Genomic DNA, 19,613 nt, shown 5'->3' with positions numbered 1-19,613 from the left:
GTTCAACTGAGATATAACAATTTCACCACACAAGCACTAACGCTAAGGTTAGTGATATTAAAAATGTATAGATTTTAAAATATTATTTGTGGATTTTATAGTCGGTGTGTACACAGTTATGGTGGGACAAAAAGGTACTGTACTGTTCAAAAACAATCCCTCCATCCATTTTCTGTAGTGCTTATCCTACACAGGGACACAGAGAACCCAGAGCCTATTATGGAGAACTCGGGGAAGAACCCATTACAGGACACAGACAGTTTTAGTGATGCTAATCAGCCTACAGAGCACGTCTTTGTACTGGGGGATGAAACCAGAGCACTCGGAGAAAACCCCCGAAACACGGGGAGAAGATGCAAAGTCAAAGGGACGGAGGTGGAAATCAAACCCCCAACCATGGAGGTGTGAAGCAAACATCTATCCACTTAGCCATCATGCCTCTTTGGCCATTTTTTTATTCATAAAACTAAAAACAATCTGTGCACTCTGATCAGCAGGGTGACACGGAAGCCATTCCTATGTTTACGTGCGAGTATCTTTAGCTGTATAATGACGTCCAAACCCATCTCCTTCATTATAAAGCTCTACTCTGACATATTATTTAGTGCGGTAGTATGCGGGTATGGAACGTAGCCATGGCGACCAATGGCGGCTTTCTATTTTGATACTATTTCACACAGAGCCAAAGAGAGTCATTTTTCCAGCGAGCTGCTTTAACAGCACCATGTGGAACCGTGTGAATCTGCTCAAAATGGCGACACTAAGCGTCTTTTCTTTCTTTTTCTTGTCTTGTCTTGTTTTTGTTTTTTCTTCTGTTAAACAAGACAAAACAAGACAAGACGAGCGTTGTGTGTTTTTCTACCACACTTCATCGTGACTCCGGCATTAGCATGCGTAATGGCAGGGAGGGCGGGAGCAACGGGGGGTGGAGTCCGAGCGGGGCGCAGGCAGACTCGTGATCGGATTGGCTGAGCCGCATGTCAATCACAGCCCGGTCGCTCGCCGACGTCTGTTCCATTTCAGCGACGGGAGCAGCCCAAAGCGGTTTAGGGTGCTGTTTGTTATTTTTCACCGATGGAAATAATCAAGATATAAACCAACAGCAAGAACAACAAACGAAATCTTCAACTGGTGTTGATTCTACGCAGGAGAAAAACAGAGATCGTTTTCCTGGTAAGCCTGGTGTGTTTTCTTGCGCTTTTGAACGCACTTCAGGGTGCAGGGGATTGCTCCCATTGAAACGATTGAATTAAAAGCCGCATCGTGATGGAGATTTTAGAGATCCGGTCTTCTAAGGGGTTTTTTATTGCACCAGAGCTCATGTGGAAGTCTAAATCGTGTTAAGCTGAAGGGAAAATGGTGCTCGGTAGAGGACGCTGAGATGCTTGATCCTCTTGCAGCACGGATTGATGCGCAGCAGAAATGGCCTCATGTGTCAGACAATCGCGAAGAAAAAGGCCTCTGTCCCCGACTGCATGGCACTGATCGTCTGTTTTGCTCATACAAAAGCCTTAGAAATCCAGAGAATGTCTCTTTTCTACCACCAGTGCGAGCCTTATATATAAATAAACATCTGTATGTTACACTGCTCTTTGTGTGTGTGTGTGTGTGCGCGCGCGCGCGTGCGTGCGTATGTGTGTGTATTGTATCCATGTATGTGTGATGATGATGATGACAGGTTACTTTGTGTCTATATGGGAAAAGGTTGTGTTCATAAAGTGACCTTATTGAAGAAACAGCCCAGGACACAGTACTAACCCTACGCCGCACATCTTTCCCATATGATTTAATGTTTTGTTTTGCTCCCTCACTCGCGTTAGGTTACGTTGTGATGTTGACTCTGTGTTGTGTTGCATAATTGAAAGGCCTAGTTGCTGGTTCAACAGCAAAACATTGCTGGATATTTCTATTTAATATATCAGTGTGGATAATACAATCAGAGATCAGCGTACTGAGCTTTAAGGGCGGACCGATACGTCAGAAATGTTACATCACGATCCCTGAATGCGTTTGCACGATATCATGATGTTTCGGTTTGCTCACAAAAAACTGCCAGCAATACTGGAGTGTTTCAGGGAAATATTGGATGGTTTATGGAATGAAAAAAACAAAAAACAAAATTCATGTTTTACTCTATTTAAAAAAATTATGTTTATGTTAACGACTTCGGTAATTATTATACTATAAAGGTTAAGTATGAAATTTCATCATTAAATCAGCTGCTTCAAGTCAGTTTGTGAATAAGTGTTGATGTAAAAATAAACACAAATTAAAAAAAGATGTATTAAAATGGTGACGCAGTATAAGTTAAAAAACGATTTAAAGCATATAAAGACAAAAGTCACACAATTGTAAAGAATTCTTTGGCTTTGAGTTGAGATGCTTAAGTGTAAGAGAAGTGTTCAGTCCCAAAGTGTCACCATTTAGTCCCAATATGACGATATTTAGTCCAAAAGTGATATTTAGTCCGAATCTGAAGATATTTAATCCCAGTGTGACAATATTTAGTCCCACTGTGACATTGTTTAGTCCCGAAATGATGCCGTTTTGTCCCAGTGTGACGTTATTTAGTCCTGATGTGAAGCGGTTTAGTCCCAATGTGACGTTATTTAGTCCTGATGTGAAGCGGTTTAGTCCCAATGTGACGTTATTTAGTCCTGATGTGAAGCGGTTTAGTCCCAATGTGACGTTATTTAGTCCTGATGTGAAGCGGTTTAGTCCCAATGTGACGTTATTTAGTACCAATGTGATGCTGTTTAATCCCAATGTGGTCAAATTGTGAGGATATTTAGTCCCACTGTGCCACAGTTTAGTCTTGTGACACCGTCTGGTGCCAGTGTGACGTTACTTATTACCAATGTAACACTGTTTATTGCCAGCGTGACCATATTTAGTCCATTTGCGACACTGTTTAGTGCCAGCGCAGTTTAGTACTAATGTGACGCTGTTTAGTCCCAATGTGATGATATTTAGTCCCGACGTAACACCGTTTATTGCCAGTAAGACTGCTTACTCACAGTGTGACACTGTTTTATGCCAGTGTGAAGATATTTATTCCCATTGTGACACTGTTTAGTGTCATTAAGACTATTTACTACCAGTGTAACACAGTTCAGTTCCAGTGTGACAATATTTAGTTCCATTGTAACCCTGTTTAGTCCAAATGTGATGCTATTTAGTGGCAATGTGATGTTGTTTAGTCCCAATGTGATGCTGTTTAATGGCAGCAAGACTGTTTACTCACAATGTGACACTGTTTCTTGCCAGTGTGACGATATTTAGTCCCATTGTGACACTGTTCAGTGCCATAGTGATGCTGTATTGTGACAGTGTGACACTGTTTAGAGCCAATGTGACTATTTAGTACCAATGCAACTATTGAGTGCCAGTGACAAAGACAGTTGACAAAAGTTCTGGAAGTGTTCAAAATCTTGATTAAAAATGTCGCCATGTGACCTGCGATGCTCATTCAGAACAGGAGAACAGCATAAAATTAAGTAACCCTCATGGGAGAGACCAAATATAAGCGACAAGACAGAAAAAAAGATCCTAATTACCTCAAGCTCACTTGTTTTCCACCCAAGCCCAGATCAGGCTGATGGCTGAGAGTAAACATTTGAATCCCAGGTCTGTCATTAGAGGATCTTGTTTGTGTACTCTGCCATGGACAAGACGTTAGCGCACAGTCAAGCGAGTAATAATCTTGAAATTAATCGCACAGTGTAAAACCGTAAAAAATGTAAAGCTTTAAAGGTTTAACGAGAAGGAACGGTACGGCTTAGTGCCCTTTTTTTTTTCCAGGAGTTCATGCGTAAGGATGATAAACTCAGCAGTAATCATGAGCACAAGAAAAGAAAAAGCTTTTTTTTTTTAACAGCCAAATTAAAAAGTCTCTCTTTTTACGAGATGAAAAAGTACGCCCAAGAGCCGGTTATTTAGTCCCGTGGAGTACAAATTAAAGTTTTGATTTACATGCTGTAATTTGGTGCGATCAAATACGAGCACAGAGAACGTCTCGCACTCGCATCACGGCCCGTGCCGTTATACCGTACAGCGAGAGCTTTAAATTTAGCCCCTCGTTATTCCTACCTAACCTCATGAACCATAAACTATTTTTGGATTCTCATTTGAAAGAGCACAAAATCTGCTAGTTCAGACACTAAATTATATCAGACGCCTGACAAAAGTGGGGAAAAAAATGGAAGTTTTTAATGCTTTTCATGTTTTATTCATTCAAGAGTAAAACCATTTCTGAAGTATTTTAGTGAGTATATTTTAAGATTTTTGATTTTTTAAATAATAGATTGGGAATATGAATGTGAGCTGCTTTTACAAGACAGTAACTTGGGTTTAAAATGTCTAGAGTTTACTTTAGAAATAATTATAAAAGTAATATCTTTTTAATTAGCACCTGACATCTTAGGAGATTGAATTAAACTGAAATTTCTTTTAATTAGGAATCTTGAGTAAGTATTTGTTAATAATAATAATTATAATAATAAAAATAATAATATTAATAATGTGTACTTTGATGATTAAATTTATAGGTGTAGTTGAAAGGGTTGAAAAATTCCTTTTGAACATAATCTTTTTAAGAAAATGTGTGTCCTGAAAAAAATCATTCCATTCAGAATAACAACTATAATCAGCACGCTTTCATTCAATATTCCACGTAAATTTTTATGCTGCGTGAAATCAGGCATCATCTGTCACCATGTAGTTTAAAGATCGCTAGAATTTGTTCATTTTTAGTGGGGTTTTTTTTGCAAATAAACCTGTAAAAATTCACAAAAAGTGAAATAAAGCAGGATATTTCACATATTTAAGTTGAAAATGCTAGCAAAGAAGTCAGATTTACTATTGCAACTACAACTAATACTACTGTAAATAACCTTCAAACTTATTATGGATTTATTAATAGGTGACGTTTTGTGGAAGTCGAGCCTTGTACACATGTATACGGATTTAACAAAATAAAGGAAAACGGGAAGAAAACTTGAACAATGTTTTCGATCATGAAAATATCTGTCTCTCCAGGTGAAAATGCAAAAACGTTGAGAATTTTAGTAAAAGTTAATATCCAGTATTACAAAGACTGTTAAACAACCCCAGGAATCACATTAATAGAACAAATATTGAGCTACAAAAAGGAAAAATGCATGCATAAAAATATATGAAAAATAGCTAACGCAAGGATCCGTATGGATCCACTAAGAATGACGTGGACCTTTAGACTTGGCGAGGTCTTGTGCGCAAAATTTGTAGCGTCAGATTCAGGAACGGTACAGCTCCTCTACCTGAGCTAGTAACTATAAAAACAAAGCAGAATTAATGGTTGAAAACTTTATCGAATGTGAAGTGTGATCAGCAGCCATGATGAATGGAGTTCTAGCACAGTCATAGACAGGAGGTTGCTGCAGCTTTCAAAAACGTCCGTTTCTCACGTCCGCGTCTTTTCCGTGTTTTCATTCGTACAAAGCGTTGTTTTCTTAAGAGAGAGAGAGAGACACTGTCATGTCTGGACGGTGGCTAAAAATACAAATATTTTGTCTGGATTTTCTTGTCAGAATCACAGGAGCATCACATCATATCCTATTAGAATATGATATTAATATTAGAATAAACCACTTTAATATAAATAAACTGGGTGTCATTAGTATGTTCATATATCACACTGTGTAATTAGACATTGTTTTTAATACTTGTCCTGTAATAATCATTGAAATGGTGCTGTTCTGCTGTTTATTTGTTAGCAAACTACAAAAAATGAAAATATCTGTATATTAAGATGTACTTTTATTTTCCCTCTCAGGCCTGGTTTACAGACGAGCCAATCGTAGATGTTCTTACTCCATCTTTAATTGAATGGAATGCAAATACTCGGCTGTGGTGCCCCAGTGCTCGCCGCGGTATGTCTAATGGACATCTGTTTGCGTTTTCTCGCTGTGTGCCTATATGTATGTGTCACTTTTCCAGCCTTCGGTGCCATCAGTGCCGCTACTGAGTCGAAGCGGCGATGCCTTTGAGTGCAACGCAGTAGAATAATAGTAGCACGAGAGGAGAAGCATAGCATGCTATTGTGTGCTAAATTCATAACTTGGACTTGTTTTGAACGTGACGGCGTGATGGTGTCGCCAACCTCGCCCATGCGGTTTATTCATAACGGGAACCAAAAGTAGAGCCGCCAAAAGTACAACCATATATTTTGTTTGCTAACGAAATAAATGCAGGCTGGAAAAAGACTGCTGTTACATTTACAGTTAAAAAATAATACTGATGTCATGTATTGGAATCTCAGCATTGTAACCGAAACACAAGCTCCATATTTATTTTTTTATTTTTTTTTTTAACACTCCGATCCTCTGAGATAAATTGCCTGAAAGCATGCTGCCATTACGCCTGTGAGGTTTAGCATAACTTAGCATAACTTACAGAGAACAGGCTGTTATTATTATTATCGTGAAGGCGGTCACTGTTGTGTATGGATATACTGTCATTGTGAATTAATTCAATCTAAATTTATTGCTTTAAACCGCCAGAAGCTTAATTTCCTTAGAAATTAGGTTTACAATCCTTACTCCTATAACTCCATACATTTCTTGTTAGCGTTACTTAAGTTACTGAAGACTGTAAGATGGATAACTGAATGATAATCTGGGCTTTGGATATATTTGGTAGCATTAGATATTAGAGGAAATTGCAGTAAAGTTACCAAGTATTTCTGTATGAATTTTGGCAGAAACTGAATTTAAAAAATAATTTAAAAATACCCCAAAAACCTCTGGATTCCACTCTGGCCAATCAATCAATCAATCAATCAATCAAAATAAAATACAAAAAAACACACATTTTGACCAAATTCAGTTTTCTTGACACCAATTAAAAACAAATAAATTTCACAGAATTATGTCAAATTATTCTGATGCGTAGCACTGTGTATAATTGCACCATGCTTTATTTTGTGTGTGTGGTCATTTCTAGCTCTGAGATAAATGAGAGTTCGGTGTGTTAATTTTGTTCTCCACCAATCAGAATCTAGATAATGGGCTGTGTACAATGTAAGGACAAAGAAGCAACCAAACTGACAGATGAGAGAGAGACGAGTGTTTCCCAGCACGCTGGGTACCGCTATGGGGCCAACCCCACACCCCAACACTACCCCAGCTTTGGGGTCACCGCCATCCCTAACTACAACAACTTCCACGCGCCGGTCAGTCAGGGGACTGTGACGGTGTTCGGAGGAGTGAATAGCTCATCACACTCGGGAACTCTGCGCTCACGTGGTGGAACAGGTAAAGTTTATTCTAATCCTCTTATCATCTATTAATATTATTATTATTATTATTACACTTCTAATTTCTCAATTGTCCAGTTTGGTATCAGAGATACAGGTACACATGTGGCGACGTTAAAGCTTCGTGTCACCATAGTTGCCTGACATTTCATCATATACATATTATCATAAATTTTTTTCGCTGCTGTTGTTGTTGTTGTTGTAGAACATTTATGCTAATAGATGCAGGAATTGTGTTATTGCCTCCCCTGAGAAGGACACACAGTTCTCCTTGAAATAAAGGACCTTTATACCAGAGTGCACTGTTGAAAAATTCTGAAGTCTGATTGGTCAGAAGTCGTTGATTCGGTTTCTATAAAGGCAGGCATCTCAATTTCATATTCTGAGATTTTACATTAACATGCTAGTTTTTTCTGTCTCTCTCTCTCTCTTATATATACACACTACAAAGCCCTGACACTGGAGACTCCTTCAGTGCATGTTGAATAAACATCTATAGAAAACTTAACAATATCAAGGATTATATGTTTTTAGTTTATTAACATGATTTTTAAGTTCAGCAAAAGGCGGTGTTGCGTTAGATATGACAGCTAGCGCATTAAAGTAAACCTTGGCTTGTCTTTGAGCTGCTGTTACAGAAACGTAATCGAAACCGTCAGCGTTTCTGTGCCCTCATCATACGATAAACACACCTTTTAATCACGGCTTCTCTCGTTGACCTCTACAGGGGTTACACTCTTTGTAGCACTTTATGATTACGAGGCAAGGACGGAGGATGATCTCAGTTTTAGGAAAGGAGAGAAATTCCAAATTCTCAACAGCACGTGAGTATAATATATCATTTTTTATGTTTATTTTTTGATAAAAAGTCATTTTATTAAGGAAGACTTTATTCTTAGCAAGTGTTAGACTCTACTCATGCAATAAGGGACTACTAGATATCCTAGAACAAAAGATCTACGCTGACATACGACGCCAAGTCTCATGAGTGTCTCGTGACTGTGTACCACACCGTTTTGTTGATATCCAGTTCATTTCTACTGTAATTTGTATTTCTATTGCTGTCCTACAGGGAAGGAGACTGGTGGGAGGCTCGCTCCCTCACTACAGGTGGAACTGGATACATACCCAGCAATTACGTGGCTCCAGTAGATTCGATCCAGGCCGAAGAGTGAGTTTCAATTTTAGTGTTCTGGAAAAAAAACAAAAAAAAAAACTCAAACCGCTTGTTCACAATAAAGTGCACTATTTTGAGAATCTGCCTTTTTCCTGGTCTATTCAGGAATACACAGTGCTCTCCACTTGCATCCCGAATGGGTACAGAATACCCATAATGCAACGTGTAATGTGACGTGTAACCTGTATAGCAAACTGGGTCTAGTTTCAGACCCTGTTCTGGATAAATAGTAAAACGTATATAAACGTTTATGCCGTTTCTCAGGGTAACAGAATAGTCTGTTCCATATTACGGCTTCATCGTTAAAGTGTTTCGACTGTGTACTTTTTTTGTAGCTGGTACTTCGGGAAGCTCGGCCGGAAGGATGCAGAGAGGCAGCTGCTGTCTAATGGAAATCCTCGGGGCACCTTTCTCATCAGGGAAAGTGAAACCACTAAAGGTAACTGGCCTATGAATTTTGACTGGCGTTGTATTAAGGACTACATACACTATATAGGTGTGGATAATGGCGTTGGTGAAAGGTGCCTTGGGAAGAAATCTGTTAGAGTCTGGAAATTACAGACGGTATCTGTACCTTTTACTAAATATACTGATCCTTATATTTTTGTAGTAAGGAGTTAGTAAGGGCCTTATGATAAGACGTTTATGATAAGTGTCCTTTGAGAAGGGATTTATGAGAAGTTTATGGTTAGGAGTTTATGAAATAAGGGCCCTGTGGTAAAGAGTTTATGAGATAAGAGCCATATAATAAGTTTATGGTTATGAAATAAGGGCCTTGTGGAAAGGATTTTATAAGTTAAGGGCCATAAAGTAAGGAGTTTAGGGTAAGGGCCCTATGGTAAGAAGTTTATGGTAAGGACCCTATGGTTGGAGTTTATGATTAGGGCCCTATGGTTAGGAGTTTGAGATAAGGACCCTATTTTAAGAAGTTTAGGTTAGGGCCCTATGGTAAGGAGTTTATAGTAAAAGCTCTATAGTAAGGAGTTTATGATAACAGTTGTATGGTAAGGAGTTTATGGTAAGGGCCCTATGGTAAACAGTTTTTGTTAAGAAATTTATGGTAAGGAGTCTATGATGAGGGCTCTATGATAAGGAGTTTATAGTAAGGAATATACGGTAAGAAGTTCATGATAAAGGACCTATAATAAGGAATGTATAGTAAGGGTCCTAGATGGGGGAGTGACATTGCTAAATGTTCTTAGTTATTAGAATCTCTTGAAGGAGAAGATTTCCTCTCCTGTGCCTCCCCTGAAAATGATCTTTTGCTCAAACCAAATTAAGAGACAGATCCTTGAACTGCTCTACTTTCCCTTTGTATATTGAATTCCGTTGTTACTCATGAGGCCATGACTGAAATGTCAGAGAAATTGATGATGTATTTCGAGCGCTGCTTTGCAGTACAGTCATGAGTCAGCAGAGTGACAGCAGTGGACCGAACAGGTCCACTGCTGTCAAGGGGGTAGAACTGGAGGTACTGTCTATCTACCAGGACTAGCTTACATGTTTTCATTCAGGAAGTTTGGTAGGTAGTCATGAATTTTCTGTGCATAGAAGTGCTTTGATTCCTTGCTGTCCTGGGACGGGATAGATCATACGGTCTCAAAGATTGCCTTGTCATCCGATCTCAAGGGTTTTTAGAAGCACATTGAACCTCAGTGGTTTGTGACACGAGTTATTGTTTACTCCTGTACATTGGTGGAGTCACCAGATAGCAGCTTTCCTGACTATATTCCTGGTTGGTGTGTTCAAAACAGTTCCTTCAGGCTAGGTTCCCACCAGTTTTAGAACCGGTTTGGCTCGTTTTTAGCAGTGGTCTGTATTACAGAATTAGCATAACAGACACCATTTTATGTAGCCAAGGTGGGGGTTGGGTGCAGTCTTGTTGATGTTGATATAAACGAATTCAATGTGTTCAACCAAACTGGTTGTGGAAGTTCTTGTTGACTGTTGCTTATCTGGCTCACGCTTTTATCCGAGACATACAACTGAGCAGTTAAGCATTAAGGGTCTTGCTGAAAGAGCTAATCATGGTAGCTTTGCTGGCTGGCCTTCTTCCAAAACCTTAGTCACCAGCAATCAACTGAGTTCCCTTAGGATCTCTTAAGGATCTAAATGCTACCTTAGGATTTTGTGTTGACCGTGGTGAACGTGCATGTATACAGTAATTGTACAATTACTTAAAAATACACATATTAGTGTCAGTAAAATGGATAACACCATCAGGTCATGGAAGGAGGAAAAATGACATCTGTCTAGATTTTATTTCTCTATCCTTTATAATCTAATGTCATGTTCTGTTCACTGTCCTACACCTCTCTCTCTCTCTCTCTCTCTCTCTCTCTCTCTCTCTCTTTCAGGAGCGTATTCCTTATCCATACAGGACTGGGATGACGTTAAAGGTGATCACGTGAAACACTACAAGATCCGTAAACTTGACAACGGAGGCTACTACATCACCACCCGTGCTCAGTTCGAGACTCTGCAACAGCTTGTTCACCATTATTCTGGTAAATCTGAGTCAACTGACCATACACAAATATTTAATTATCCATGACTGAATGAATGGTGTGTGAGAAAATGAACAAATGCCAGTTTCAGACAGAGCAGACATTATCGTCTATATCTTACCGACGTCTCTAACGGCATGCTGTGGTTTTGTTTGTGTTTGTGTGTGCAGCAAGAGCTGCGGGGTTGTGCTGTCGACTGATAGTCCCCTGCCACAAAGGCATGCCTCGCCTTGCCGATCTGTCCGTCAAAACCAAAGACGTGTGGGAAATCCCAAGAGAGTCGCTTCAGCTCATCAAGCGCTTGGGGAACGGCCAGTTCGGAGAGGTCTGGATGGGTGCGTATTAATTATTTTCGGCAGGTTCAAGCCAGGCTGAGAAAGCTCCATCAGTGGATAATCTCTTCTGACTGGTTTAATCCAGGATTCGGCTTAATCTTTGAAGCCTGTGTCCATTTAAATACCGTTGATGCGAATTACAGGTGATTTATTCACAGCCATTTTAAAGGATTAGGCCAGAAGAGGATTTTTAACCCCTGTGTATTAGACAATGGGTTGATTATCAGATTCTGCAATCTTCCCCGTATACATTGTAGGTACTTGGAACGGCACCACCAAAGTGGCTGTGAAGACCTTGAAACCAGGCACCATGTCCCCTGAGTCATTCCTGGAGGAAGCTCAGATAATGAAGAAACTGAGACATGACAAGCTAGTGCAGCTATACGCTGTCGTCTCTGAAGAGCCTATTTACATCGTCACAGAGTATATGGGCAAAGGTAAGAAAGAAAAAAAATGACCTATAGTATTATTTATAAATAGAAAACAATTATAACATTTGCTTCAGCTTTGCTTGATGGATCTGTTCAACTTGGTAGTTCTTTACGACATTTCTCTGGACAATATGATGCATTTGAGAAAAAGTTATCACATTAAAACTACTTGTAATAATACTTATTATTATTATTATTATTAATTTCAGACAATTAACTGTTAATATAAATAGATAAAATGTATGACATCCTTTCTTGTTAAATAGGAACTCGTTAGTATTGTGTTATAAGAGGAATAAAACATTTCCAATAACAGATTCTTAAAAGAATCAGCTTTTAGAGAGATAACTCAATCCTATACTTACTGTCCTATAATATCAGGTCATGGTTAAATTCTGGCTATTATTTGATAGCAATCTAAACAACAAGTGAAACGTATTTGAATACATTTCTCGTTCCATACAATCCATTCTCAGGGAGCTTGCTGGACTTTTTGAAGGACGGTGAAGGACGGAGTCTTAAATTGCCAAACCTCGTAGACATGGCAGCTCAGGTAAGAAAATCCGCAACATTATTCTCAGCATGCAAGCTAACAAAAAAGTAATCAGCGATGTTGGAACCCAAGCATGTGCACTGTCTTTCAGGTGGCTGCAGGCATGGCTTACATCGAGAGAATGAACTACATCCACAGAGATCTGAGATCAGCCAACATCCTCGTGGGCGACAGTTTAGTATGCAAGATCGCGGACTTTGGTCTGGCCAGGCTGATAGAGGATAATGAATACACAGCTAGACAAGGTGAGAGAATGGCTTATGTTTAGTGTTTTTTTGTTTGTTTTTTTTGCCCTCCAGCACCTTCCACAGCCAAACAACAGATGTGCGAGACCTGACACTGCCATCTGTCCTCCACTTACGTCAAGTGAGACAACGTTAGTGCACAGCTGTCATGATGAACAGAAATCACAATACTGTACCTCAACAGAAAAGTCTACAGCAAGCAGCCTCTTTTCCTATAAGTACACCTACAACAAATACGTTTAAATGATTAACTAGTAAATAATGTAAGTTTCACTGATTATTATCGAATATACGCAGCAATCTGAGCAAATAGCGAAAGCGTTCGTTTGACCAAATCTGCGTCATTTTTAATACTCCAAGTCAACATTAACAACAAAATAGTAATGTCTGTATTATAAACAATAACATAACTTACACCCTGTTGCTTACTTAAGTAGAAAAGTGTGGCATTATAATAATAAGTAGTAGTTATAATAATAGTAGTAATAGGATTAGTACTATTAGTAGTAGCAGTACTAGGAGTAGTAGTGGTAGTAGCAACAGTAGTAACAACAGTACCTAGTAAGTACTGGTGGTAGCAATAGTAGTAAAAGGAGTAGTCCTATTAGTAGTAGCAGTAGTAATGGAAGTAAAAATAGTAGTAGCAGGAGGAGGAGCAGCAATAGTAGTAGTAATAGTGGTGATAGCAGTAGTATTACATGTAATAGCAGCAGAAGGAGCTGGAGCAGTAGTAGTTATAATAGTAGTAATAGTAGGACTAGTACAAGTAGTAGTAGTAACAATAGTAGTGATAGCACTAGAAATACATGTAATAGCAGCAGTATGAGCAGGAGTAGTAGTTGTCTAGCAATAGTAGTAGTAGTAATAATAGTAATAGAAATCCTAGGAATCTGGGTTGTTGAACGGAGGACTGTGGTTCAAGCCTCAGCATTGCCAAGCTGTTGGGCTCTTGAGCAAGGCTCTTAACCCCTCACCGCTCCAGGGGTACTGTATCATGACTGACCCTGCACTCTGAGCCCAACCTCCAAAGTTGGGATATGTGAAGAAAGATTCTATAGTGGGAGAAGTAGTAATTTTAGTAGTCACAATAATAGGAGTAGTAGTAATAATATGAGTAGTTGTAGTAGCAGTAGTAATAACAGTAGTAATAGCAATAGCAGGAGTAGGAATACTAGTAAGTATATTAGTAGTAGTAATAGCAGAAGTAGTAATAGGACTAGTAGTAGTAATTCTAGTAGTAGCTATAGTAGTAATAGTAAAAGGGGTAGTAGTAATAGCAATTTTAGTAGCATCAGTAGTAGTAATAGAAGTAATTGTAGTAGTGGTAGTTATAGTAGTAACAGTAAAAGGAGTAGAAGTAGTAACAGTAGTAGTAATAGTAGTATTTGTATAAGTAGTAGTTATAATAGTAACAGTAATAGTAGTAGTAATAGTAACAGTATCAGTAACAGTATAATAGTCAGTATCAGATGTTAGCTGTTAAGAGACAACACATTGTGTGTTATGAGTGCATTTCTGTGATGCTCTTGGAAAACCCACTGGATGTCCCTGTGGCTAAATTCTGGCAATTTAATACTGTATTTTCTCTGAACAAGATATTTAATTAGATTTCACCTTCCTACGAAGAACACTTTTAAAAATGAGTTTGTCTTAGTTTGCAGTAATATATTCTTGGTCATGGACTGTAATATTACTCTGCAGCCTGAGAGTCAGACTCATAATATACCTGCATCCTGTTTTAGGTGCCAAGTTCCCGATTAAATGGACGGCCCCCGAAGCCGCGCTTTACGGACGGTTCACCATTAAATCAGACGTGTGGTCATTTGGAATACTGCTGACAGAGCTGGTGACCAAAGGACGTGTGCCATATCCAGGTGAGATAGAAAGCAGTACTCTGTTCTGAAGAATGATTCTTGTCCAAGAGTATGTAGATCACCCTGATCATGACTGTATTATTGATTGATCGATTGATTTATTTTGTTAGGGATGAATAACCGGGAGGTGTTAGAGCAGGTGGAGCGTGGATACAGGATGCCGTGCCCTCAGGACTGCCCGATCTCTCTGCACGAGCTCATGCTGCAGTGCTGGAAGCGAGATCCCGAGGAGAGACCCACGTTCGAGTACCTGCAGGCGTTTTTGGAGGACTACTTCACTGCCACGGAGCCCCAATACCAACCGGGAGACAACCTCTAAGCCGAAACAAACGAGCTCCAGAGCTAAAGCGAGTGGATTTGTGCTTTAATCTCGCAGATTAGAACACAAGTCCAGTCACTTTGACTTATTAATGCTATTAGACGTTGAAAAAAATAAAATAAATCACCTGGACGACTGAAAAACCTCCGCAGAACTCGAGAGCCAGAGGAAAAAAAGCATCGCTGCGATACAACACGCACTGACCTGAACAAGATACGACGCACGTGTGACGATTTAAAAGCTTCCAGAATTCGTTGCCATTTCAATCCAGTATTCGACTCGTTACTCATCTTCCATTAAAAGGACGTGCCACATTAAATGTGTTCTCTAAAAGCCGAACCATATTTTTTGGGGACATCATGCGAGTGTTTGGAAAAAAAAAAGAATGAAGGATAACGGATGGCCTGTTTGTATGTAGTGTAAATATGATTGTGTTTACTTAACCCCCCCCCCCGTTTTAGGCTTTATTACTTTTTATAATGCTTTTTATTTGATTTGGTTCACAATTTTGGTTCGTCTTTGCTCAAGGAAAAAAAAAAGCATGAACATCGAGGCTGAAACAAGACTCCGGCCTCTTTTAAAAGGAAAAGGAAAAAAAAACGTCTGGGACTTTCTTGATTATTTATTCCAGTAATGACCTACCCTTTTTTGTTGATTTTTTTTTTTTTGAGAAATCCTGTCGCACTAGCTAGCTTTCCTGACACTAAAACATTGTGACTTTTTCACTGAAGGAAAAACGGTGTGTGTGTGTGTGTGTGTGTGTGTGTGCACTGGTGACTCTGCTTAATTCAGCTTTATTTTTTGCGTCCTGCTTTTAGCGAAAGCTCAGTGTCTCCATTTTTTATTTTGTTATTTTTTTTCCCTTGCTAGTGCATTTTCTATTTAGTCACTTTGGATTAACAATAGAAGAATTATGCATCGATATAGTAATCAGGCTGTGTGGGCATTATGCTTGACTATACCTGCATCTCTCTCTAGCGAAGATGATCAAATAAAATAAACGGCTAACATCATCCTTGTTGTAAGAGGCTTAAAAGCAAAGCGTTTTAAATGCATTATAATGTGCTATGATTTTAACATAACTAAATGGGGGGGGGTATTAACATTAATTTCACGGAGCTTGTCTAGCTTTCTTTCTGGCCCTGAGTTCTGTCCTTGATATCAAAACGTCACGTCTGGACCGCATTTAACCTCAATCAGTACGTTAAAACGTCACGGCCCTCGTCCTTCAGGCAGAATTAGCAGGGCCGTTTTCACCTCGTCTCCATTCCAGCTTTCACTTGAATATCTAGTGAAGGTTTTTCTATAGAATAGTGCGCACTATAGTAAGCCGTATGAAACACGGGCTCCCACTCCGACCTCATGATTTTCCCTTCTTTCTTTTTTTAAATTAAAAAAGTCATCCATTTGAATTAATTCATAGATATTGTGTTTTTATTTAATTTTTTTTTTGTCGTTTGTTTCATTTATGCACAAACATTTGTAGAATAAAGACTCATACCCAAGCCCATTTCTTTGGATTTTTTTTAAAAAAATTATGTTTCTCTTCTGCAGTTAAGTTGTAATCTTCCTTATACCACAGCTCTTGGTTGTTGATTAAAACAGATTTATAGGTTTATATATTTCTCATCCATATGCGCTGGCTTGTACTACGGATAATAAAACAAAGAGAAACATCACTGTTGCTGATGGTGAGGTTTTCTGTAAGGAGAATGTTTATTTATCATTCATAGAAGGAGTCTCCAGTATCAGGAAATTTTCCCACACAGGAAATTTTTTTTTTTTTTTATGATTTCCGGGTTTCTCCTCAAGTCAGGCTAGTGATGAAATTATTTATAGCTGCTATAACGTTAGTGATAACGTAAGCAAACGTGTTTCAAAGACATTAAATGGACAAAAAGTATATCGTGAGTATCTTGTTGTTTGTTGGGTTTTTATTAAATATTAAAATTGGGAAATCACTGTGGTATAAGAGGAACAAGAGTTGGAGACATGCCGTTATTGGGATTGAATCAACTTCATGGCCACATCTCATCATCCCTGTTGGTTATTTTCCTATAAAAGTGTGTCCCAAAGTGTTTTTATTTCTTACATAAGTTTTGTTTTTTGTTTTTTTTTTGGTTAAAACTTTATAATACTTGATCGATTCACACAGTCTCTAGTCTATTGAAGTCAGTAGTGCAGTGATTATGTCCAATCAGGAATAACCCAGATGTTTAGGTCAATATTTATACTAATATGGTCAGTGGTGAAGTGCTTAATTTCTTACAATACAGTGTACTTCAAGCCGGTGGAATAAAAATCAACATATGGGACATTTTCAATCAGTATAAACAAATATAAAGGGAACTGATATAAAGGGAGTCAGTATCCTGTTGGCGTTCACTGTGTTTTAGATGTGTGTTGGATAACCTTACCCAGAATTTTACTGGTTGAAGATCAAATTCAAGCTGTTTTTCAGAAGAACAAGCACTCGAGGCATCCCGGAGAGCAGAAATGGGTTTGAGATCAACATTTACTTTGACGATTGAAACACTTGTGTGGAAAGAATTTTGTTCTTTGGGGACTTTTCTATGAATATTGCGGCTAAGGAAAAACAAATACTTATAGAAAACTACTATCTCTGAGTGTCTACTTTGATATGAGCTTCATATTAACCACCACTGTGGAGTGGAACTTAGCACTGACCAAAAAGGTCTTGGAGGCTGGATTAAATTTGTCATTCAGAAACATCTAGATTTGAACCATCGTATCTAATATCACAACCACAACCTGGACAAACAACAGCTTTAGTATTTTTAGTGATACTGTCAATGGCCAGAGGAGGGCTGTATATACTCTACTACAGTACATGCTCAAAAATTACTATACATTTTTCAATAAATCTTGTTGATATTGTAGTGAATACAATCAGAATGGCCTTCTGGTGCAACTCTTTCAATCCCTAATTTTTTGTCCCTTTTTAATTTTATCTCTGATCTTTGCTTCTAGTTTATAATACTACTACTACTAATAATAATAATAATAATAATAACAACCTCTGAGCCTTTTTAATATAGAATATGAGATATGAGAAGTATTTAAAGCACCGCATCTGTTTTTAAATCAGTCCAAAAGAAGCAAGGCGTGACTATTTTTAATAAATATACATATATAATGATGATGGCGATGAAGGGAAAACGAACGATCGTATTGTGCATATCAACACATCATTATGGCTGATGAAGTCAGACCCCCCGTCCCCCCTGCAGCCTAAAAAGGCAAGGCTGTGGGCAGCTGGTGGAAAGAACACAAGCTAAGAATAACCAGTGGCTGTGGTGGATAAGGTTACCTTGAATCTCTTGTGCATGTTTTCTTGCCCCATGGCCATGTGAGGCGCCAATTACGCCGCTGAAATTATTAGCAAGTGTGTTTGCTGCCTCTCCTGTTTAACCGTAGTGCCTCAGTGCCTCTTTGGAGTTTCCCCCCAGCACCATCTTGCCACACTGGCCTTCACCATGCTCACTGAATCTACTCTGGACAATTAGATTTTTTTTTTTTTTGGACTCACTTAATGAGGTTCCACCTGAGGATTGTATGGGGGGACTAACAAACCGGGCAGCGTTAACGTCAACCAGGTGGAACCAGTGCGACGGGACAGGAGATCAGCTGAGGCTTCCACAGCAGGTCACACTATGACTAATGAAACCGAAGGTATTGCGTTATTTATTTCATCATTTAGCTTCTATGAATGAAAGAAAACATTTAAAATATTTTTATGACGTAATAAGTAGATGTGATAGGTTTTTTTTGTTTAGCACATATGATTTGAAGCGTTTTAAAGACAAATCAATCAATTACTCTGATTATCCAGTTTGATTAAACCTTCAGCAAGAAATCCTGTACTCTATCCATATTTAAATACCAGGCTTATATCCCCATCAGGCCACAGTTCTGATTAATTCTGGGCTTTCTCCTGTAAAAAAAAAAAAAGGTGGATTTAACTTTTTTGTAAGGAGTCTCCATTATCAGAGCCTTAAATAAAATCTCCCCACCACATAAAAGTCTTCAGTGACGAAGGGCTTAATATATGCTGTAACATAACATGCTGCACATTTTGTCTTATTAACTAGACGAGAGTGAAATGAATGCAAATTCACAACAAATGTAGCTACAAATGGATATCGTGCTGATAATCACGTTTAAATGTGTAATTATCGGCAAATTGTTAAGATGTAATGAACCACTATTGGATGGGACGCGTTGAAGTAAGACGTGTGTTTTTTTTAACCAGATTAACTCACAAGATACAGCTGAGGGTTGAAGATCTTAAGCAAGAAACCAGTCATGGCAGGTTGGTAGTGCTGGGATGTGCTTCTTAACCAGTAGTCCACTGAACCATGACTTCACCCTGCTAGGATTCATTTCTGACTTATTACCTCATCTACACTTAAACCTCTAATTCTATAACAGTTCTAGTGCTTATGTAACGCCATTAAGCACTAAATGACATATTAACGTTGTTACCGTCATGTAATATAACACTCGTTTATTCCTACTGTATCAAGTTACTGTTTTGACCCAGTGTTCGACCAGGAGTTGTGGAGTTTCTCTTGAAAATCTTAGCGTAAATAATTACTTATGTAAGTTCATTTGCATTTAGAAAGCTTGAGATATCCTGATATGCACTACACCAAAGATAGCTTCTGCACTGCACATATGAGAAGTGTGAAATATTTGACCTAGAGAGAGAGAGAGAGAGAGAGAGAGCTTCTGCTCAAGTCATTTGAAATAAATAGACTGGTACATGTAGGAAAGAGAATTTCTGAGAGTCATTTCAAGAATTAGTTGCTTGCCATGTAAGCTAGTGTGTGTTATCTCTCTCCCTTACTGCAATTT

The 19,613-nt window shown here is 38.6% G+C and overlaps 2 protein-coding genes across 7 annotated transcripts in view; both read left to right on the top strand.

Moving 5' to 3' along the window:
* The first annotated feature begins 992 nt into the window (after nt 1–992).
* Nucleotides 993–16,240, top strand: fyna (FYN proto-oncogene, Src family tyrosine kinase a). Its single transcript, XM_058399793.1, has 13 exons — nt 993–1,173; nt 5,813–5,909; nt 7,033–7,292; nt 8,022–8,118; nt 8,367–8,465; nt 8,807–8,910; nt 10,829–10,978; nt 11,149–11,313; nt 11,571–11,750; nt 12,221–12,297; nt 12,389–12,542; nt 14,285–14,416; nt 14,527–16,240. The coding sequence occupies exons 3-13, from the start codon at nt 7,043–7,045 to the stop codon at nt 14,733–14,735; spliced, it is 1,617 nt and encodes a 538-aa protein (XP_058255776.1). The 5' UTR covers nt 993–1,173; nt 5,813–5,909; nt 7,033–7,042; the 3' UTR covers nt 14,736–16,240.
* Nucleotides 16,241–18,075: 1,835 nt separating this feature from the next.
* Nucleotides 18,076–19,613, top strand: part of si:ch211-266g18.10 (titin) — a 29,189-nt gene continuing 27,651 nt past the window's right edge. For 2 of the 6 annotated variants that reach the window (XM_058399684.1, XM_058399683.1), the window contains exon 1: nt 18,076–18,428. In XM_058399684.1, the coding sequence (XP_058255667.1) occupies nt 18,410–18,428 (19 nt within the window). In that variant the 5' untranslated portion in view covers nt 18,076–18,409. Of the gene's footprint in view, nt 18,429–19,008; nt 19,069–19,613 lie in introns of all 6 variants that reach the window. The other 4 variants (XM_058399685.1, XM_058399687.1, XM_058399686.1 and 1 more) reach the window with 4 other exon arrangements.

Source organism: Hemibagrus wyckioides, linkage group LG09, assembly GCF_019097595.1.
Source record: "Hemibagrus wyckioides isolate EC202008001 linkage group LG09, SWU_Hwy_1.0, whole genome shotgun sequence".
In the NCBI taxonomy this organism is placed as follows: Eukaryota; Metazoa; Chordata; class Actinopteri; order Siluriformes; family Bagridae; genus Hemibagrus; species Hemibagrus wyckioides.
This window is presented reverse-complemented; position numbering and strand designations above follow the sequence as displayed.

Bases quoted from the DNA above. Each gene is read 5' to 3' on its own strand.
- fyna (XM_058399793.1), top strand. From the start codon at position 7,043: ATGGGCTGTGTACAATGTAAGGACAAAGAAGCAACCAAACTGACAGAT. The intron at 8,911-10,828 runs GTAACTGGCCTA...TCTCTCTTTCAG, and splicing joins GGAAAGTGAAACCACTAAAG to GAGCGTATTCCTTATCCATA. The intron at 11,751-12,220 runs GTAAGAAAGAAA...ATCCATTCTCAG, and splicing joins CACAGAGTATATGGGCAAAG to GGAGCTTGCTGGACTTTTTG.